Below are 24,177 nucleotides of genomic sequence, written 5' to 3'. Positions count from 1 at the left end.
CTTCAATAAATTTGTGGTTTTCTGGCAAATCACTGAGGATTAAAGTCACTAACTAATGACATATGTTCAAGTTTCAGACTTCATATCCTTCAGAAATGCATGCTAACACAAATCCTGTTATTCTAACAACTGCCTTAAGTTTATAAGAGCAATATTTTAAATCTGTCCCTATTTTTGGGTCTTTGTCCCCACATTATTTTAGGGTTTGTCCAGATTTCTTGTGCTAAGAGGTTGAGAGGTATGATAGTAACAGGCACAATTTAATATCCAGGCCCTGCTGTTCGCATGCACATGTGTGTGTTGTAATCTTACAGAGCCTGCATAAAAAAAATTACATGTTAAAGGAAGGAGTGACTGTACAAAAAAATCTAGGTGTGAAAACCATTATAGTCAGAAATTTGTGTGTATCCCATATGAAAATGAACTGGAATTCATGAATAAAATATGATACATGATCCAAGGGACGTAACACAAAAATTTTGCAGAACACATTGGCAGGATTATTCCATTAGTCAGGACCATGCTTTAGCCTATTATACATCCCATAAGCCCTATTCCCATCAATGTGAAATGCATCAAATATGATTCAGTAGCTCCCTGCATCATTTATAATGGCAACTATGTATAAAGCGATCATTCTGCCTCATTCCAGAACACATTAGCCTAACCACAAAAGTCATGCTTGTGTCAACTGCAAATTAACATTTTATGTAATAATGTGACTGTGACCCTAAATGATTTGTTGTTCACCAACCATATAGTTTAAGCTAGTGCAGAGATCATTAGTACATGAACCACACAGTGTGGGCTAGTATGCAGGTCATTAGTGCAAGGACCATATAGTTTAGGCTAGTGTACAGGTCATTAGTATAAGGACCACAGAGTGCAAGCTAGTGTGCAGGTCCTTAGTGCAAGGGCCATATAGTTTAGGCTAGTGTGCAGGTGATTAGTGCAAGGACCATATAGTTTAGGCTAGTGTACAGGTCATTAGTAAAAGGACCACACAGTGCAGGCCAGTGTGCAGGTCATTAATGCAAGGACCATATAGTTTAGGTTAGTGTGCAGGTCATTAGATCAAGGACCATATAGCTTAGGCTAGTATACAGGTCATTAGTACAAGGACTACACAGTGCAGGCTAGTGTGCAGGTCATTAGTGCAAGGACATATAGTTTAGGCTAGTGTACAGGTCATTAGTACAAGTGCCACAAGGTGCAGGCTAGTGTGCCGGTCATTAATGCCAGAACCACGTAGTATAGGCTAATGTGCAGGTCACTATTCTAACAGGAAGATATCAATACAAATGAGAAAAAGGAAAGTGTACAGCAGTATCTCCCTGACTATCTTCAGAATCACCACTAATGACTGGGTGGTAAACATAAATTCATGCCTAGTATTATCACAAAAGTGTTCAGAGGTAACTAGGCTATAGTCATCAGTCCAATGTGATGCAGCTAATGTTTTTGATCATCTTGCAGCTATAACCTTAGTATAAACATATGAACTTATGAAACTATTACTTCCTTCTGCCTTTCTTTGTATGGGGAGTGAATTACAAAGACAGTAGGGACAGACTTCTAACAGTCGACTAAAGTATCCTAACAGAGAACTAGAGTATCAATCAGTGCCCCCCTCGACAGACCTTCACAACATATCAGACAAAGTATGAGTACTGAAAACAGAGAAAAGTCAGTACTTCTGGCTTGCATCCCCTCCCTAAAAGTATTTTTTATTGATTGATTGCTTCTGTTTAGCGGGAAAGTCAGACTGGGAAGACGACCCCTTTTCAGTGGTGGCCTGGGGAGCAAAGCTCCAAAATACAGTAATTAAAACTGATATAATAAAATAAGAGAGCACAGTTGTACAATACATGCAAATATGGATGAAATAATAATAATAATAATAATCATTACAATTTCAAGAAGTTGCATTTTACGGTAGAGATATTATACCAACTGAGCTCACAGTGGCAAGTTAAAAAATACCTGCCGTTGTTAGCAGTTCTAAAAGAGGTGTATATGTAGCCACATCTTTTTTATATATAAAGACAAGAAAAATTAGGTAGCAGTTTATCTTATTTTCTAAAACCATACTGAAATCATTTTCAGTAAATCCTGCTTGGGTAAGTCAGCTAACTACAAACATATGTAAATTGCAGAGAAAGTAAGGAGGAGGCAAATATTCTCAAATCATACTGCACCCTTTTTTATACTAGCAATAGGTACATTGTTCATGCAAGTAAAATTGTACCTATAGTAAGGAGTCATTTCAACTGTAGGTGTGTTCTTTACCAAATGCACATCATTCAAGGTTTGGAGACTAATCAGCACTTACCACCAAACATCACTTATAGACCAGTCACCACTGACCTCCAGGCGTCATTCTAGGCCAGTAACCATTTCCTACCAGCAATCACTCATACACATCCAGGCATGACTCATATACCAGTCTCCTGTCACACAGCAGTCAACTGTGAACATATTAGTTACAGTCTATGGACCAGTCATCACTCATATAGATCAATGAGCATTGATAAAACTGTTAATATATATACATCTGAAGAACAGGTTAAGCATATTTTAAATAGCTGTGTGTCTGAATGGTCTCCACTGCACCAGAAGCCAAAACCAGCATGAAACTGTAGTCCAGATACTGTCATTTATAAACATTTTTTATGAGTTTAATTATAACTGCACTGAATTTTAGGATATTAAGGTGTTGTAATATTATGATAAAAATAACAGAACAGCAGAGGTTAATAAATCCAGTAAGTGGTACTCGAAGCAATTAAGCAACAGAAATCCAATAAACCATAGGCTGGAACCATGCAAAGATCAAACTTTAATAGAAAGAAAGCAACACGTGCTTTCATGTTACAAACAATGCTTTCTCTATCACTGCATGGTTCCAGCTTCTGGTTTACTGGATTGTTGTGATATTATATCTAGAGCTTTCAAGTGTCCCTATTTTGTAGGAATCTCTCTACTAACTAGATCTGTCTTTGTACCAAGCGGTCTCCTTCCATAACCTGACAGTCATTTCTTCTTATATATGTTCTTATTTCTTGTGGCACTATCAATACATTGTCAGTGATAAGTGTTCTTATAACAGAATCGTTTACAGAATGTATCTGTTTTACTTTTATTGTCTTTGCTATTATTTTAAAATTGCATTTATTGTACTCTCTACAAAATTTCATTTTCTGCTTTAATTGATTACTAATATCTGCGCATAAATATTTTTTCTGTAAATTCTGTAAAATTTTCATACTGTTAAATGTGTTAAGTACTTTACTTCCTGGGCTTCCACTGAAAGTGGGCTCTTAACATCTCAGTGGACTATCCCGGTAAACAAATGCCAATCAATCAATAAATAAATAAATGTTCCCTTTTCAGGCCTGATTTATCCTTGCATATGGTGTACCTGTTTTTGGTGGATGTCCCTGTTTTCAGGCTTGATTTACCCCTTCACACAGTTTTCTGAATCCCCTTCATCAGACATGATTTGTGAAGCTGTCTAGTACACAAAACACTGCACTACATGACCTAATGTATCAGTGACACCAGTAATTTAAAGAAACAGGAAGTAAAAATAAAGGAGCTTGTGCGGTAAAGTTTTGCATTACAGTTCATTGATGTCTACAGATTTTACACTGACTCTAATGTGCTAATATTTCCATCATTTTTGTCTCCGTTTTGTAACGTGTTTTCTTAGTAGTATCTCACATTTCTACTGGAAGCCGGAAGAGTTGTTTGCTGTTTGGTATTTGGTTTTTATGCTAATTCAATGTCCAGATTTTTGACTGGATGTATCTACTTTGTAAGGGATTTTGTACTTATTGTCATTGTCTGCAGGTTGACAGGCATGATCAAGACACATTCTACACGACAGAATTCTCCAAGTGCTGAATTCAGAGGAATTTTAATAACAAGTTTGGATATCCAAAATGAAATATATCAAAATAATGTGACAAAGCGTTCATAGTGTATGTCAGTCTAAATACGCAGCTTTCTGAAAATGCCATCAATTTTTTTTGTCACCAACTTGCTTGACAACTTTATAAAAAGTTATATAATTTCTCAGTGAAAACCTAGAAATTCTAGGATTCTCAAAGAATGAAATTTAATGAAAATTTAGAATACTTAATTCAATTATGTAGGCAATAAACTTCTGACAGTTTTTTACACAATCCTTTTACGTCTGAAAACATTTCAAAAGCAAAATTTCTCATTTATTTTCTTGTTAATACCACAAAAAAGTGGGCATTGTTTAAAGGTATGCTGTTAAAAAAATTATCAGCTAACATTCCATACTGGCAGTTGGTATTGTGCACTAAAGCTATGAGCTGTTGAAGAGCTCCTTCCTGTGGTAAAGGGTTTGATTCCCACTCACTTCATTTGCCTACTGTGTGACCTTGAAGAAGTCACTTAACCAGCCAGTGCTTTGGGAATTTGGACAAGGTTCCTTAATGGTTTCCTAGACCAGTGTTTCCAAACTTTTCTGGTCGCGGCCCACTTGCACAAAGCACATAATTCAGTGGGCCACTGGTCTCTTCCGTAAGTCACATGATTTAAAGATAGGTTATATTTCGAGTACTGACACTTGTGAAATCTCAGTCCTGACACACTAATTTAATGAATAATTTCACCAGTAAGCCCTGCGTTAGTTTGTATTGTGTATGCACAACCAGTAAAATGACACAATAAATTATTTTGCTCAGCGGTCACTTCAGCAGTCTGACCATGTATGCACAAGCACTTCCCTGATACACAAATAAATTATTTCCCCCACACAACATCTTCATTACTATGTCCAGGTATACACAAGCACCAAAATGAAACATTTCCCAAAGACTGACACACTGAATAATTTTCCCTAGTAACCCCTTCATTAGTTTGTATTGTGTATGCACAAGCACTGAAATGACACAATAAATTATTTTGCCCAATGGTCACTTCAGCAGTCTGACCATTTATGCACAAGCAATTAATTGGTGTAACAGGGATGTATTTCCCCAAGCAACATCTTTATTACTATGTCCAGGTATACACAAGCACCAAAATGAAACATTTGCCAAAGGGATCCTTCAGTAAAATGTCCAGGTACAGTATGTGCAAGCACCAAAATGAAACATTCCCCCAAGCAACCCCTTCATTAAAATGTTGAGGTATGCACAAGCATCAAAATGAAATGTTTGCCCAAGTGACCCCTTCAGTAACATAAGTACAAGCACCAAAATGAAATGTTTGCCTAAGTGACCCCTTCAATAACATAAGCACAAGCATCAAAATGAAATGTTTGCCCAAGTGACCCCTTCAGTAACATAAGTACAAGCATCAAAATGAAATGTTTGCCTAAGTGACCCCTTCAATAACATAAGCACAAGCACCAAAATGAAATGTTTGCCCAAGTGACCCCTTTAGTAACATAAGTACAAGCATCAAAATGAAATGTTTGCCTAAGTGACCCCTTCAATAACATAAGTACAAGCACCAAAATGAAATGTTTGCCTAAGTGACCCCTTCAATAACATAAGCACAAGCATCAAAATGAAATGTTTGCCCAAGTGACCCCTTCAGTAACATAAGCACAAGCATCAAAATGAAATGTTTGCCCAAGTGACCCCTTCAGTAACATAAGTACAAGCACCAAAATGAAATGTTTGCCCAAGTGACCCCTTCAGTAACATAAGTACAAGCACCAAAATGAAATGTTTGCCCAAGTGACCCCTTCAGTAACATAAGTACAAGCACCAAAATGAAATGTTTGCCTAAGTGACCCCTTCAATAACATAAGTACAAGCAGCAAAATGAAATGTTTGCCTAAGTGACCCCTTCAGTAACATAATCACAAGCACCAAAATGAAATGTTTGCCTAAGTGACCCCTTCAATAACATAAGTACAAGCACCAAAATGAAATGTTTGCCTAAGTGACCCCTTCAGTAACATAAGCACAAGCATCAAAATGAAATGTTTGCCCAAGTGATCCCTTCAGTAACATAAGTACAAGCACCAAAATGAAATGTTTGCCCAAGTGACCCCTTCAGTAACATAAGTACAAGCACCAAAATGAAATGTTTGCCCAAGTGACCCCTTCAGTAACATAAGCACAAGCATCAAAATGAAATGTTTGCCCAAGTGACCCCTTCAGTAACATAAGTACAAGCACCAAAATGAAATGTTTGCCCAAGTGACCCCTTCAGTAACATAAGTACAAGCACCAAAATGAAATGTTTGCCCAAGTGACCCCTTCAGTAACATAAGTACAAGCACCAAAATGAAATGTTTGCCCAAGTGACCCCTTCAGTAACATAAGTACAAGCACCAAAATGAAATGTTTGCCTAAGTGACCCCTTCAATAACATAAGTACAAGCACCAAAATGAAATGTTTGCCTAAGTGACCCCTTCAGTAACATAAGTACAAGCACCGAAATGAAATGTTTGCCTAAGTGACCCCTTCAATAACATAAGTACAAGCACCAAAATGAAATGTTTGCCCAAGTGACCCCTTCAGTAACATAAGTACAAGCACCAAAATGAAATGTTTGCCCATGTGACCCCTTCAGTAACATAAGTACAAGCACCAAAATGAAATGTTTGCCCAAGTGACCCCTTCAGTAACATAAGTACAAGCACCAAAATGAAATGTTTGCCCAAGTGACCCCTTCAGTAACATAAGTACAAGCACCAAAATGAAATGTTTGCCTAAGTGACCCCTTCAATAACATAAGCACAAGCACTAAAATGAAATGTTTGCCCAAGTGACCCCTTCAGTAACATACGTACAAGCATCAAAATGAAATGTTTGCCTAAGTGACCCCTTCAATAACATAAGTACAAGCATCAAAATGAAATGTTTGCCCAAGTGACCCCTTCAGTAACATAAGTACAAGCACCAAAATGAAATGTTTGCCCAAGTGACCCCTTCAGTAACATAAGTACAAGCACCAAAATGAAATGTTTGCCTAAGTGACCCCTTCAATAACATAAGCACAAGCACTAAAATGAAATGTTTGCCCAAGTGACCCCTTCAGTAACATACGCACAAGCATCAAAATGAAATGTTTGCCCAAGTGACCCCTTCAGTAACATAAGTACAAGCACCAAAATGAAATGTTTGCCCAAGTGACCCCTTCAGTAACATAAGTACAAGCACCAAAATGAAATGTTTGCCCAAGTGACCCCTTCAGTAACATAAGTACAAGCACCAAAATGAAATGTTTGCCTAAGTGACCCCTTCAATAACATAAGTACAAGCAGCAAAATGAAATGTTTGCCCAAGTGACCCCTTCAGTAACATACGCACAAGCATCAAAATGAAATGTTTGCCCAAGTGACCCCTTCAGTAACATAAGTACAAGCACCAAAATGAAATGTTTGCCTAAGTGACCCCTTCAATAACATAAGTACAAGCACCAAAATGAAATGTTTGCCTAAGTGACCCCTTCAGTAACATAAGTACAAGCACCAAAATGAAATGTTTGCCTAAGTGACCCCTTCAATAACATAAGTACAAGCACCAAAATGAAATGTTTGCCCAAGTGACCCCTTCAGTAACATAAGTACAAGCACCAAAATGAAATGTTTGCCCAAGTGACCCCTTCAGTAACATAAGTACAAGCACCAAAATGAAATGTTTGCCCAAGTGACCCCTTCAGCAACATAAGTACAAGCACCAAAATGAAATGTTTGCCTAAGTGACCCCTTCAATAACATAAGTACAAGCACCAAAATGAAATGTTTGCCTAAGTGACCCCTTCAGTAACATAAGTACAAGCACCAAAATGAAATGTTTGCCTAAGTGACCCCTTCAATAACATAAGTACAAGCACCAAAATGAAATGTTTGCCCAAGTGACCCCCTCAGTAACATAAGTACAAGCACCAAAATGAAATGTTTGCCCAAGTGACCCCTTCAGTAACATAAGTACAAGCACCAAAATGAAATGTTTGCCCAAGTGACCCCTTCAGTAACATAAGTACAAGCACCAAAATGAAATGTTTGCCTAAGTGACCCCTTCAGTAACATAAGTACAAGCACCAAAATAAAATGTTTGCCCAAGTGACCCCTTCAGTAACATAAGTACAAGCACCAAAATGAAATGTTTGCCCATGTGACCCCTTCAGTAACATAAGTACAAGCACCAAAATGAAATGTTTGCCTAAGTGACCCCTTCAATAACATAAGTACAAGCACCAAAATGAAATGTTTGCCTAAGTGACCCCTTCAATAACATAAGTACAAGCACCAAAATGAAATGTTTGCCTAAGTGACCCCTTCAATAACATAAGCACAAGCACCAAAATGAAATGTTTGCCTAAGTGACCCCTTCAATAACATAAGCACAAGCACCAAAATGAAACATTCACCCAAGCAACACATACCTAACAAACATGCAGTTTCAGTAAAGTATTGGCTTCAAACAACAAATTTCCCACACGTAGCACAGTACAGACGGAATTGGTATTTTTTAGTGTTTCTCCTTTGGTTTCTGGGGCGTTGCTCAATCTGTGCTGACTGGTTATCTCAGATTCCAGTTGCAAGATGAGATTAGCCAATCAGCTTCAAGAAAGTAGGAACTCATGGCAGCAACACATCCAGACACCAGACAAAGCCATTTAATTTGTAAAAAAACAGACAGTGAAGAGGGCAGATATATTTATTATTAACTCTCGAGGCCCACCAGGAAATCCCCGTGGCCCACCAACAGGCGACGGGCCACACTTTGAGAAATCCTGTCTTACACTGCATACCTTGTTCATAGATTCACAGGTTCATAGGTTGGTACTAGGCTATCGCCCCCTAGGGCCTATAAAAGCCTAGCCATAACAATTCCCTGCCTATTTCTTCCCACACTATTTACTTTCCTGGACCCCTGTCTAGCAGGGTGATGATGTGATCCCCGGGGTGAATTTCCTTTCTCCCATCCAATCATCAAGGTTCCTTTTGAAGAGGGCCAAAGAGGCGCTCTGCTTGACATGTATGGGCAGTCTATTCCAGAGTCTGGGGAGTCTCTGAGTCAGGAACCTATCCCTCCAGAATGTTTTGTTTATTGTGATGACAAGATTTAGATCCCTGGAGCGTGTGGCTCTGAGGGATTGGGATTTCTTTTAAGTGTAGCATGTCCAACAGCTCTGGCTTTGACATGGCCTTGTATGTTAAGCAGAGATTGCCTCGGAGTAGACGATATGTGACAGAGTATAGCTGGAGTTTTTTAAGGTGGTCAGCATAGGGCATCTGCATTAGGCCTGTGATTCTTTTAGTGAGGTATTTCTGCGGCCTTTCCAGTTGTTACAGATGTCCTGAGAGGTACATACCAAATGGGGCATTGTATTCTATAATGGGTCTAATGAGGGATAAGTACAGTGGGTCAATGACCTTCTTTTTTCTGGATGAAAAGCCCTTAGTGATGAGGTGTGCCACATAGATGGATTTCCTGACTGTTGTGGCGATGTGGTTATTGAAAGTGAGACCACTGTCCACCTGTGTCCCTAAGTCTCTTATCACACTTTCGGTGTTTAGTGTACTGCCACCTATGTGGTAATTCACGAGTACATATTTTTTTCCCAAAGGGGATAACTATACATTTCTTGGCATTGAGCTTGAGCCCATGGCTCTGGCACTAAGCATCTGTTTCTGTAAGGCCCTTTTGTAGAGTATCCACATCATTTGGGGATTCAATAATGGCTCCCAGTTTGCAGTCATCTGCGAACTTTGTTAGCCAGAGTCCCTTAGTGTTGGCCTGTACTTCATAGAAGTAGATGCCAAACAAGAGAGGTCCCAGGACTGAACCCTGAGGTACTCCACTTGTCACTTGTCTGGAGCTGGATTTGGAGTCAGCTACTTTTACAGTGTGGGTTCTGTCAGTAAGCCAGTTGGCAACCCATCAAGTGATATAGGGATTAATGCCCAGCTTAGTAAGTTTATCTGTGATTCCAGAGTGGGGGATGGTGTCAAAGGCCCTGGCGAGGTCCAGATAGGCTGTGTGGACTGCCTTATCCTTGTCCATGGCTCTGGAGACTGATTCGAAGAAGTCAATCAGGTTTAGGAGACAAGATCGGCACTTCACAAACCCAAACTGGGTGGGGTCCAGTATTTTAAGGTTGCCAATGTCTTTCTTTATGAGTTCCATGATAATACGTTCCATGGCCTTGCAGATCAGGCTCGTCAGACTGATGGGGCGGTAGTTCCTGGGATCCAAGGTGGATCCCCCCTTGTGGAGTGGGATAACTGTAGCTGTGCACCACTCAGTGGGCATGAAGCCTGAGGTGAGGGTATGATTAAACATGACACTTAGGTGAGGTGCTAGTTCATTGTAACTACCAATGAAGTCAAAGATGTTTCCATGGTATAGGGGGATTGAGCCTTTACTGTGACCCAGGCAGCTTGGGTTCAAATAGCAACTGTGACACTGGAGTAGCTGAGCAATGAGGGAAAGGAGTGAAGGGGCATGTCCTGTTTGCCTCTCCTGAGGGGTGGGGGAAGTTGCAGGTACTTGAGAGGCACATAGGGAAGTGACATTTTTCGAGAGACTTGGTAAACCACTTCCCATGCTTGAAGGAAGTGGTGAACCTGCTTCCTGGCAATGACTCTTAGGAAGTAAAGGATGACTTGTGAGGTTGGACCTCTATACCTCCGCCTTTGGCTCCTTGCTGAGCATACATGGTGAGTTAGGGCATCAAAACAAAGATATCCTCAAGTTACCCCTGTTGACTGTCTAAAAGATGGCCCCTCCTAGTTGACCCTAGGCATGATATTTTGAATGAAAATCAATATATTATCTGCAAATGCTTATAATACAAGGTCTGAAGTATCCTAATAACCTGGCACTAATTTGCTAAGGTGAGACCTAATAGGCAATATACTGGAGATGTGTATGAATGAGTCAGTCAGGCAACTACCTCATTTAATGCCCCACTACTATTATATACTCCTTGACCTTCTGAAAAAAAAAGCATGCTCAAACACAAGGCAGCTGGACAACTCTGTCTGCTGCATTTCTTGTATTGTGTAGATCATTCTGGAAGCTTGGTCTTCTTACAAATGGTAATGATGACACTTGGGTTAGAAGACTAAACATCCTGGCACAGAAAATTGTTGACTACAGGAAAAAGTACTTTGACATAATCTTTTAGTTTGTATGTTTTAAGTTAAACTATGGCAGTTATCAAACTATAACTTTGCAGTGTATTATTCTCAGCAAGATTTGCAAATGGCAAATTATGTTTATGTCACATTCAGTCCCACCATAGCACATAACGACTGACCTTGTGTAGAATTCTTCACAGTGGCCATGAGTGGCACATTTTATAAAAATAAAGTGTATAAAATAGTTCTGTGGCATATTCAGTCAAATAACTGGAACAAGCTATTAGCACACATTTCAAAACTTCTGTAAACTGGACCAGGAAAATGTATAATAAATATATTTCTTTCCTAGACAGAAATTTAATCACCCTTGAATGCATTACAATACAGTGGATCAGCAAACTTGAGTTTGCATCAAATGAAGGATCCTGAAAATCCTACACACAGTAAAATTTCCAGTCACTTCCTGTTGTAATGAAATTTTATCATCATTTGTAGTGTAGTTTGCTTGCAATCAACTGCTTGTATGCAATTTAAAATACGTGATCATTGTTTTATGAATGTTTACTCATATCTATACTTCTATTTTTTCTTTTTAACAGCAGACTGAAAATAAGTCATGGTACGTATAAAAATTACAGAACTTAACTGTACTCATATCTTTTTAAAAGCTTTTACAGTCATAAATGGCAGATTTTGAGCTCTACCATATTTATACCATTATCTGTCCAGTAACATTTTTATGTTTTTTGTCACAATATTTTTTTCTATGTACAGTTATGATCTACAGTGCTGTTGTTATCAAAAAAGAGAAATGGACTTCCTTAATCTGTTTCTCTCTCTCTTTCTCTCTGTCTCTGTTGCTCTCTCTCTGGTTTTGCATGCAAAACTATGCAGAATGAAGTATAAACAAGGGTATGTAGGTTGTGAACCTGGACAGCAGGATTTGAATCTGGTGACCATCATTTGCATAGCTGTGGCTCATAGCAAATGACCTGTCTTCCCTGTACATGCAGCTCACTGAGCCTGGCACAAAGATATCATCTGAAAACTGGTGATAGGAAGGAAGGGGTGTCATAGAGGCAGCCAACCAGAGTGAGAGATTGAAAGAGAGAGAGAGTTGATGGCATATAGACAAAGAAAGAGGAAGTTGACTACATTATTAGCTCAATGGATAAGCAGAGTAACAGAAAGATGTAAAGATATAAGCAGAAAATGTCGTTGGTCCCCAAACTAGAAATTTAACTGTCACAGTTCCACAAGGCTTTGTCCTTTTGTCTTCTGCATTTATTGAAATATTTTCTTTTAGGAATACTGTCAAATGGAGGCACATTTACATTTTCTGTGTTGTCAAAAAGAACTTTGTGTTTATGTAAGAGTTTTAAAATGTATATCATCATAGACTTTTGTCTAAAAGAAACATTTTGTTTGTGCTAGACTCTGAAAAATATGTAAATATGAAGTTATGTCTAGCTGGAATTAATTCTAGGGCATAAGTTGAAAGAAATGCATAGGCTAGACAAATATGTTCCACTTATTTGTTATTTATGTGCCAGCTTTCAAAATCAGTTTAAAATTATTTCAACATATCTCATATGATCTCATATGACATCTCATATATATACATATAATATCTTTATTCACTGTAGTTTACTATTTAATGTTAAATGTATTGGAGCCTGTTTCCTCATCTCTTGAATCTTCTTTAATTTCTCCAAGTCTTTTGGGTTTCTAATACCATGATGGGAATGGACCGCATTCCTAAGTCAAAGTACAATTAAAGTTCATGAAATTAGTATTGTTTCAATCTTTCATGTCAGCCAGAAGTGCTCTTTGCTGCACCCGCAATGTGCCCAGTAATGACTCCTTCTGCAATTCGTATGGGGTTACATGTATTGGTAACATATCTAAATACGATTGTAGATTCTTTTCTATAAGACCCATTGCTCCTATCTTTCTTCGCAATTGCTCGTGTTTCTGCCTGCAGATCCTGATATTTTATTACTTTGTGTCTCTCTGTACACAAGACACTGTAGTTACTGGATGTGTTGATTTCAATGATCAATGCTACTTTTGTCTTCTTTTCATAGACCACTATATCCGGTTTTCTAGCATCTATCTTTTGAACTGTTGGTAATAGGTGATCCCATGTGATGTAAACTTCATCATTAAATCTCTTTTTCTTTCCTGTGTCCATATTTCTTCTTTACATGTCTCCTGATCTTCCTGTTTCTCCTTACTCTGGGGACTCGTTCCATCATGCTGAGATGCAACCTGTGTTAGACCTTCTACACCAAATCCTTCACTTTGCAGGCACTCCATAACTTCAACTTCTATTTTTTTTAACTTCTACTTTACTAATCTTCTATTCTACATTCCCTCTTGGTGATATTTTTTTTTGTGTGAAATGTTCCATACTGGATGCCTTTGGCTGTATTCATCTCCGAGTATCTTTGGGGCTGCCTTCTTTATATTGATTAATTTGGTTTTCGACGTTAGATAAATATTGCACCATATCAAATCTCTCTTTCTTTCCCATATCCATATTTCTTCTTCGGATGTCTCCTGATCTTCCTGTTTCTCCTTACTCTGGGGACTCACTCCATCATGCTGTGATGTAACCTGTGTTAGATCTTCTACACCAAATCCTTCACTTCACAGGTACTCCATAACTTTAACTTCTATTTTTTTAACTTATACTTTACTAATCTTTTTTTCTATATTCCCCCTTTGTGATATTATTTTTTTTATTGTGAAATTTTCCTTATCTGGATGCCTTTGCCTGTATTTCTTTTTGAATATCTTTGGTGCTGCCTTCTTTATATTGATTGCCTGTACACATCTACGTTCTACCCTCCTTTATGCATCCCCTCTCTTCACGAACTTGAGTAAGTCTGACCTTAATAAACTCTCTAGCTGCTTTAATCATATTGCTAGATTTGCCACTGGAACAGCATGCAGAACACACCACTGTCTGAACCTAAAGAATCTATGGTGGCTAGAATTGCCTATCCAACTTCAGTACAATCAGCTAATAGTAGTACATAAAATTCTCTACCAACCTGAAAACACACCTGTACTTACAAAAATTATCACTCCTTACAGCAACCTCAAGACACTTCGCTCATCCAACAAATTACTAGTCCATACCCTCAAAAGCAACAACTCATCTGGAGACTATATGCCAACTCTGTTGGCAAAATATGGAACTCACTTCCTGTTGAGCTTACTTCAGAACCCATTCTAACCCAATTAAAAAAATCTAAAACAGTACTTTAAAAGGCAATGGCTATGTCCTTGCTTTAATCCTGACTAACTCTGGCAATATAAACATGTGCTAAAGAGGTGTTTTGGCCAGCCTTACATTGCTTCCTAATTGTTACTCTATCAGATTTATATATGACAGAATGAATAACTTTTATCCTATGTATTGTATTTGTAACAGTGCTTTAACTTGTTTAATGTAACAGTTTTTCTGTATGTATGTATGGAGCTTTTCTCCCCAGGCCTCCACTGAAAATGGACGGTGTCCAGTTGGACTATCCCGGTCAACACATGTAAAATAAAATAAAGTAAATAAAACTAAATTAATTAATTGCACCATATCAAATCTCTCTTTCTTTTCCATGGCCATATTTATTTTTTATACTTTTCAAATATCTCTAGGTTTTGTTATTTATATTTTTGCACTTCCTCAGATACTTCTTTTTCCAAACAGATTAAAATTTCTTGATCTATGTACTGTTTTTCACAAATCTTGTATTAATGAATACACATTTTTATTTAAAGCTTCTGACAGTTTTTCTTGCAAAAGTATTTTTCTTTCCTCTAATTTCTCTCTTAATCGTTTTGTATATCTTGTGTCTGGAAATTCTGGGCTTTTTGCATAACAGTAACAATACATAATTTCTTTCTTTTTTATCCTCATAATTCATGAGTTTCAGTTGCAAAGATATGTAATATTCTGTGCTGAAATACTATTTTGCTATTTTCAATAGTCCACTTTATCGTCTTTATGGCTCTTCTTTGGCCTATCAATTTTTGTGATTTTTGTGGACTACTACTTCCTTCTACAATTGGGGGGGGGGGGGCATCCAAGAATCTTCCAGTCAGACTAACCTGGTTAACAAACAGGGTAAATGAATAAATAGCGCTGTGCTAGTTGTAAGGTCCCTGTTAGTTCCTTGGAATCGCATATAGTTAACTTGTTATTGAGTGCTTAGTAAGAAATAACGCGAAGTATCTGTGCTTTAATTGCTCTCTTTCTACTTATGGTGTATGCACTATTATTTGCAGCATTTTATTATCCTAATTGGTGTGGCGTTTTTCTCAAGGAGCAGTACGATGGTTAATCTGCACATGTGAGCTAAGGAACTCGCATACTGAGTCCGCCTCCTTTATTTTTATTATGCAAGAGCACTCTACTACATGCAGTGCTCATTTATTATTTAGGCTGTTATCATCATTTAATCATTCCCACATAGCACATAACTGCTGTGCCAAGCTGCCGGATGATATTTAATCAGCTGGACTGCTTGTATGTTATTGCGCAGTACTAACGGCAGCGCTCATGTATGTGTTTTTCTTTTTTTTGGGTTGCCATTAACTTATTTTCCCTTCTCCTTGCTGAAGCGCAACGTCTCTCAACTGCTTCTTTTGTAATACACCCTTAGTACGTAGTTGCGTTTACACTTTTTTAAGTAAAGTGGCTCCCTGAGAACTATGCTTGGTTCCTTGCTTAGCGAAGCTAAGTGGAATTTCACCGTTAACTGCTTCTGTGGAAAGATTCCACTCTAATTACTGGGGCGCATTGTCTTTATATATCCTTCTTTCACTACATGTGCTACTAGATTTTACTTCTTATATTATATTAGATATTAGATCTGTACGGAACAAGCAACGCGCTTGGAAGTTAGTTGATTAGGCTAAACCTGATGCTTAGCGTTACATTGTATTGCTGCATTCCTCATTATAACTCAATTAACTGGGTGCGATGGCTGCTTTTGGGATAGCATAGGACCTATATTTTTCTAGGACTCACTTGTATTTTACTCCTGTCTGCTAGTATTGCATTATCTTGACACACCCACGCCTTACTATCAGTCTTTAGAACTGCTCTATATGAATTGGTACTTTACTGGCTTATTGGAATAATTTGTAATGTTTTAAATATTTCCATTACCTGTCTTTAAAAGCAAATTAATATATGTCTCTATGTAATATTGTGTATATGTACCTAATATAAAACTTAAGCCTACATTTTATTTAGGCTTAACATCTGCAGTATACCTGAGTGCAATGTTAGCATTTCAGTTTGTGTATGTATGAAAAGTGCTTTTTAACATTCTATTTTTCAGTGTTGCTTCCTCAACTATAATTAGCTCTATACTGAAACACTGCTTGCCTATCACTTAATTGTTATTTTTATTTCTCTAACCTACATAGCTTTCAACCTCCTTCCTGCATTAAGACTGAGTACCTTCCAGCCTGCTCCATAAGGAGCCCCTTCTAATTAGTCCTGCCATCTCAACCACATCCCTAAGATACCTTCGTCCAATACTAAAAGTCCCTCCTTTCAAAGGGTTCAAGGAAGTATGTTTTGACTCCCTAACCACACTGTTTTTTATTTGTTTTTTATAATATTAGGATTCTCTAGTGTATGTTTAAAGGCTCACTCCTGAGCCAAGTACCCAGCAGCCAGACCCTGCTCTCCCCCTATGTATTAAATATTCTCTCATTTGTATCTAAGAACTGAGTTACTTTGTTTTGCCCTGTCCTACTTTACCAGCTGACTTAATTCTACCTTTTGACCACTAGGTGGCACCATAAACTTTTTGTGGTATATCCCTTATTCCCCTCTTCAGTTTTATATCCCTCACTTCTGTCTAGTTTTATTCTTCTTTTCTCCTCTTTTCTGTATCTGACTGCTCTATTTCTTCCCCTCTACTAGCTTAATTTCCCTCCCCTCACCACTATCCCTTGTAACCCAACTTTTGAAGTAGTACTCCCCGCTCACCTGGAATTACCTAGATCTCCTCTACTATCTGTTTGCTTCTGATTGTCTGTGTGATTCTCACACTTTACTTGCTCTATCTGCTCTGTTTGCTCTGCGGGCTCACTCTGCTCCCCTACCCTACTCCCAATTCCCACCCACCCCCAGTGCTCCTAAACTTATACTACCAAAACTACACCTCTTCCTGTTTAGCCAGTAGCACACTCCTTCTCACTACACATCAAACAATTAAGCAAATAATTATGTGCTACTTCTCATCACCTTTTCTACCTTTAACATTCCTCTCCCACCCAACTTCCTAATAACCCTCCACTCCTTATTTACTTACAACAAGCCTCACCATGCCCAAACATTTCATTCCCAGCCAAATATACATGCTCCTCTTTCTCATACTACTACCCACACTATCTGTACCATACTTCCTCACCTACTATGAATACCCAAGTTTCACCAAATTTCAGCAACCATTAAAACAAACTACTTTAACTCAGCCAACCAACTACATCACCTAAACATTACATCCTTAACTAACTAACTACTACCAAAGTACCATAGATTAAGCCATATTACTTATCCCCAAGTCAGAAAATCACAAAGCATACCCTGTAAGTTCCTAAAAATTTTATATAGTCTGCAGCAACACATCCTTCTACATGGCAACATTCATCCAAACCCTGGCCCTATCAACATCATCACAGACCCCCAACTAACTCATTCCTCCACTCTTTTCACCCCTACAAGTACCCCCAATTTTCTTCTTATAGCACACCTGAATATATGTAGCTTAAACTATAAAATTAGCCAGGTACATGCACTGTTAGATATCCATTTATTTGACATCCTATGTCTAACAGAAACATGGCTCAAACCAGCTACCCGTGACATTGACATACTCCCTCCTGCTTGCAATATTTTGAGATCAGACTATGTTACCAGAAAATGTGGTGGGGTGGCTATACTATACAAACATGAATTACAAATGACAACTCTAGATGTACTACTTTCCTCACTCAGCAATGTTGAAATCCTGGTCAGTAAGCTACAAATTAATGCTAGTAAATCCTTATATATAATTTGCTCCTACCTTCCTCCAGGCAATAATATCACAACCCTTGAAAGCATCCTCAGCTGGATCTCTACATCTTTCCCCCAAGAAACCATTGTGCTTGGGGACTTTAATATTGACTGGATTAGTTGCACTTCTGCTAAACCAACTTCCCATATAAATCTATATGACTTTTTATCACCAGCCCCACAAGAATCCGTAAACCTAGTAACAAACAGAGCACCTTAGACTGGATATTAGTCAATAGTCATCCCCACTCATAGAATTCAGGTTGCCTTCTTGATGACATTAGTGACCACTCACTAACATATATAATTAAACAAAAAACAACTTTATTCCCAACCAAATAATCTTTAGATCCACCCGGAACAAAAAAAAAACTTTAACCCATTAAGCTTCCAAACAGAACTTAAAGCTTGTAATTGGTCACCACTAAAACATCTCCCTCTTGATGAAGCAGTGTCATACTTCAACAGTAATTTCTTACAAATCCTAGATCACCATGCCCCCTCTCGTACTGTTAGAACTAAGAACACAACTGTTCCCTGGCTCTCTAAAGAGACCAGGCAAAAAATACTAATGAGAAACAAATTCTGGGCCAAATGGAGAACTACTAAAAACCCAACAGACCACCAAAATTTAGACATCTGAGAAGCTCCACAAAAAAATCTATACTTCTTGACAAACATTTCTTTTACTACAAACTCCAACAAACCCATTAATAGAATCCTCAGAGTTTCTGGTCAGAGATAAATAGATTTCTACACCCAGGACACTCCAAGACTCCAACTCATTCTGGCTTTTCTCAAAACTCTCCCAGCGAGATTGCTGATGCATTCAACATCTTTTTTACAGACACCGTCCAATCTCTAGCTGATACCCTACCTCCTGTCAGCTCAATTCTGCCTCCCTCATCAACTACTTTACCTCCAACATTACATTTACAACCAGTCCCTACATCCCTAATCTATACCCTACTTCATAAACTGAAACCATGTAAACCCTCAGCTAACCTACTCCCAGCTGAATACTAACAGGTTGCTGCAAAAGTGCTTTCCTACCCCATTTCATCCTTATTAACAGAACCATTACCAAAGGATCCATCCCATCTCTTTGGAAAATCTCCCATATTATCCCACTACATAAGGGAGGTAACTCAAATGAACTCTCAAACTTTCGCCCCATAGCCTTACTCTCCCCATTAGCAAAAATCTTGGAAAAATGTATACACAGACAAATACTTCACCACCTTCTCCAGAATAATCTACTTGCTGACTGTCAGCATGGCTTTAGACCATTCCATAGCACCACCACTGCTTTCTTATCCTTTTCTGACTGCATTAATAAAAATAGAAACAATAACAATTAGTCCTCTGCTCTCTTTATAGACTTATCAAAAGCTTTTGATATGGTCAATCATCACCTACCTTTAGATATCCTTACACAACTTTCATTAGATACCCAGGCAGCTAAATGGTTTAAGTCTTATCTACAAAACAGACAACCGGCTGTACTATGGGACAATAACTTATCCACCCACCTCCCTAGTACCCTTGGTGTCCCTCAAGGCTCTATCTTAGGACCCCTCTTATTCTCTCTCTCTCTTCATTAATGACCTGAATGCAAGCCTTCCTCAAGCCACCTGTATACAATATGCTGTTGATTCAACATTAATCTGTTCTGCTAACTCCTCTGCTGAACTCCAGTCTATCACCCAAGAAGTGTTCAGCCTAGTAGAAAAATGATTCCTTCAATGCTGTCTCCTCCTTAACCCCAAAAAAACTAAATTATTTCTGTTCACTCCCACACAGAAGTCCCCCCCAATTGATTTCACAGTCACATCCAATAATGGCACTACCATAGTACCTGATGCAACCATCAAACTCTTAGGGGTAACTATTGACCATAACCTCAGCTTTGACTCTCACATTAACCTAACCATTAAATCAGTAAATAGAAAACTTGGTTTCCTCTACCGGATCAAACCTTTCCTTACTCCTCTGGCTAGAACTACCATCACCCACACTCATCTTATTTCCGCACTCCTATATGCCTCCCCTGTTTACACTAATTTATCCAAAAGTAACCTCACCAAACTGGCAACCTCCTACCACAACATTGCCAGATTTGCCACTGGCTCCCCATTTAGAACCCACCACTGTCTAAATCTTAAACAGCTAGGTTGGCTTGAATTGCAAAATCAGCTCCTCCTTCAACAGTTAACTATCACCCACAAGATCTTGCATCATCCCAGTAATACCCCGATACTCTGTAACCTTATTACGCCTTACAAAAATCTTACTACACTACGCTCTGCTAACAAATTGCTAGTAACCATCCATAAATCTAACAATAAGTCTGGGGACTGTCTTTTTACTAACGCAGTGGGAAAAACTTGGAACAAGCTTCCCTGTGATTTTTCATCTCTGTTTTCCACACCTCTTTTCAAGAAACAACTAAAAACTTTCCTTAGAACTCTATGGCTTTGTCCATGCACTAACCCAGATTAATCCACTCTCTTCTTGCCTTTTTCACTATCCCTGTCTTATTAGCCCTCCATGGTCACTGAATGATGTCTCACTGTTTCAACTAATCCTGAGCATATACCTTTTTAAAAACCTTACTTTATGTGTTTAACTTGCCATCATCTGTCCTCTGCTCATTCTTACTAGTATAATCTGCAAGCTGTCTAAAAACTAGTTAACTATTTCGACTCTAGCTTATCTCGCAGTGCTTTCTCTAGCTTATCTCACAGTGCTTTCTCTAGCTTATCTCGCAGTGCTTTCTCTAGCTTATCTCGCACTGCTTTCTCTAGCTTATCTTGCAGTGCTTTCTCTAGCTTATCTCACAGTGCTTTCTCTAGCTTATCTCGCAGTGGTTTCTCTAGCTTATCTCGCAGTGCTTTCTCTAGCTTATCTCACAGTGCTTTCTCTAGCTTATCTCGCAGTGCTTTCTCTAGCTTATCTCACAGTGCTTTCTCTAGCTTATCTCACAGTGCTTTCTCTAGCTTATCTCGCAGTGCTTTCTCTAGCTTATCTCACATTGCTTTTTCTAGCTTATCTCACAGTGCTTTCTCTAGCTTATCTCGCAGTGCTTTCTCTAGCTTATCTCGCACTGCTTTCTCTAGCTTATCTTGCAGTGCTTTCTCTAGCTTATCTCGCAGTGCTTTCTCTACCTTATCTCACAGTGCTTTCTCTAGCTTATCTCGCAGTGCTTTCTCTAGCTTATCTCGCAGTGCTTTCTCTAGCTTATCTCACAGTGCTTTCTCTAGCTTATCTCGCAGTGCTTTCTCTAGCTTATCTCGCACTGCTTTCTCTAGCTTATCTTGCAGTGCTTTCTCTAGCTTATCTCGCAGTGCTTTCTCTAGCTTATCTCGCAGTGCTTTCTCTACTCTAGCTTCTGTCTCTTTACTTAACTTTAGTTTCTCAACTGGTTGCACTATTTTTTTTCTCTCACCTCTTGAATTGCTCTTTATCCCTTCCTCTCATATATTCAATTGTCGACGTATCCTATGATCCCTAATTGTTTAGATTTTTAGGCTAATTTTGTTGAGTGTTTTTTAGATATTCTCATGGATATCACTGTTAATTTGTTGATTGTTATCCTACTGTATGTTTTGTTTAATGGAGCTTATCTCCCCGGGCCTCTGCTGAAAATGGACATGTATCCAGTTGGACTAGCCCGGTCAACAAATGTAAAATAAAAAATAAATAAATAAGTGCGGCATAACAATATACTCCTTCATGTAATTATAAATTATCTGTATTATTTATTTTCAACGTATGTTGGTGGATGCTCAAGAGGGACAGCAAAAAATAGAATAAAAGCCATATAAAAAAAAGCGAGAGAGAGAGAGGCAGAGAGGGAGACACACATTGAAGTCTTCTTGAGAAAAGATGGGGCAGGGACAAGACAAGTATTTTTTAGTCTCTCAGGCAATCAATAGAATCCAAAATGTACAACTGTTCAAAAAGAGTAAAGAGAATAACATAAAATAAATGATAGAAACAGGGTGAAATAGATAATGGGAAATGTGAAAAAGTAATTTTCCTCATAAGAGCCAGTGCATTAACTAAACTGCTTTCATGGAAAAGTTCTTTCATTCATTCCTTCATTCATGCCTTCATTTTCTAATTTATCCAGTCGAGTGGTATAGAGAACTGGAGTATATCCCAGCACTTAATGATCAATTGATTCTGGATAGGAGGTCAGTCTATCCCTCATTGAGAGGATCATGGGTCAAAACTATGAGAAAATTTAGACATGCTTAGGATAAATAATATGCAAGCCTTTTAAGGCGGTGGGAGTAATGTGCGTTGTTGGTTATGTAGGGTTTGTTGCTTACCCTATGGAAAGGGAAATAGACAATTACGTGTTAGTCCTTATGTGCCATCTGAGTCTGTTTTAATACATTTGTAACATGATATATCACTATTTCATGTTCACTCAGTTATATAGACTTATAGTACTGGTACATCATTGTACTCCTGTCTTCTCTTAAGCACTCAGTCTCCCAATAATCCAAACGCAACTTTCAATGCCAGTTTGTTGCATTTCATGTTAAGTAAGCCTACTGTTTACAACGACATTACATCATCTAGCAACTTACTCTGCTTGGCCATGTCTACATCATTAGCTAATAAACATTATTTGGAAGCTAAAATCATTTTTAATGTTAGATCTGTATAGGAAATTGGTGAAGAAGATTCAGCTTTGCCAAACTGTCCTTGTCCAGCCTGTAAGAATATTTATTCCACATACATCACTTGGGCGTTCTGCCTCATCCAGACCTGGATCTAAAGTTGCAGGCCTGTCTGTTGAGCTATATTTTTCAGTGTGGCATAGTCACTTCTCTTTATGTGATTTATAAACTTTAGAATGCCAGGTTTTACTATAGTGTAAGTGCACCCTGTTAAAACCCAAGTCCTTGTTCCATCACAAAGTACATTAGAGGTGAGTGGTATGCATCTTTCCATTCTACATTTTTGATCTCCTGTGAATATGTCAGCACCCAGTTCAGTTTCTGAGCCCAGGGTCATTGATGCATTATTAAGCCAAGCCACAGGATAGCAGCACTGTGCAATCAGCATAAGCAAGGGCACACACTTTTCACTCCTTTAAGTTTTCTATAAAATAATGTAAATAAACTAAAAATATAATAAAATGTAATACTGTATAGCTTCATAAGTATATACTAGGCTAATTATCACCAGGACTTTTGTAAATGTAGCCACACAACCCAAACAAATTGCATCCTCTGTTAACATGTGTGTCTTAATTGGGGGGAATTATGTTTGTTAGGCCCAGTATGTTTGTTAGCAGGTTGCTAAAAGTTATTGCGGGGGGGATCTGTTAGGGAATATTTACTGTCAATCTCTGTCTATAAGACACATGGGGGCCAGCCCAGGGAAGAATTTGTGATTTCCCATACAATGGTCAAGGTTACTTTTGAATAGGATTAGGGGTGGTCTGTGCTTCTCATGGATGGGGAGTTATACCCTCCTTGGACCAATGATTTATTTCTGATTTACTAAGCAATTACCATGTTAGGCACAGACACAACTACCTGGTGCTTTAACAAATGCTACATTGGTAGCTATGTTTTACTTTGAGTAAATAAATATGTAAATAAAATAAATTTATCACAAAGTGGTAACTGGGGTAATACACTGATCAAAACGGACATATTTCAGTATCAGCCTGGACAACTATAAATGGCAGTAGACTAGCAATTAACAAGTATTATCAATACAAACAACATATGTGACGCTAGCAATGAATCACTAACAGTAATAATAAGAAAGTGCACAGTATAAGGGATGGGGTAGTTAGGGTAAGGAGCGAAGAAGAAGGCAATTAATCAGTGAAGGGGTAAAGCACGAAGTGTCAAAGATAGCAAAAGTAAGGTAAGGTCTCACAAAAATGAACTGTGTACAATATAAACAATGTGCAAGTGATATCACATATTAGTTTAGGGAAATAATGTGAGGAAGGCAAATGTGCTTGAGTGG

General features: G+C 38.3%; 1 protein-coding gene across 4 annotated transcripts in view; it reads left to right on the top strand.

Moving 5' to 3' along the window:
- Positions 1-24,177, top strand: part of LOC122817640 (FYN-binding protein 1-like) — a 688,236-nt gene that overhangs the window by 583,711 nt on the left and 80,348 nt on the right. For 2 of the 4 annotated variants that reach the window (XM_044090698.1, XM_044090696.1), the window contains exon 10: positions 11,693-11,709. In XM_044090698.1, the coding sequence (XP_043946633.1) occupies positions 11,693-11,709 (17 nt within the window). Of the gene's footprint in view, positions 1-11,689; positions 11,710-24,177 lie in introns of all 4 variants that reach the window. The other 2 variants (XM_044090697.1, XM_044090695.1) reach the window with 1 other exon arrangement.

Source organism: Protopterus annectens, chromosome 13.part0 (assembly GCF_019279795.1).
Source record: "Protopterus annectens isolate FY-2018-M chromosome 13.part0, PAN1.0, whole genome shotgun sequence".
In the NCBI taxonomy this organism is placed as follows: Eukaryota; Metazoa; Chordata; order Ceratodontiformes; family Protopteridae; genus Protopterus; species Protopterus annectens.
The sequence above is the reverse complement of the archived record's forward strand: the minus strand, read 5'-3'. Positions and strand labels throughout refer to the sequence as shown.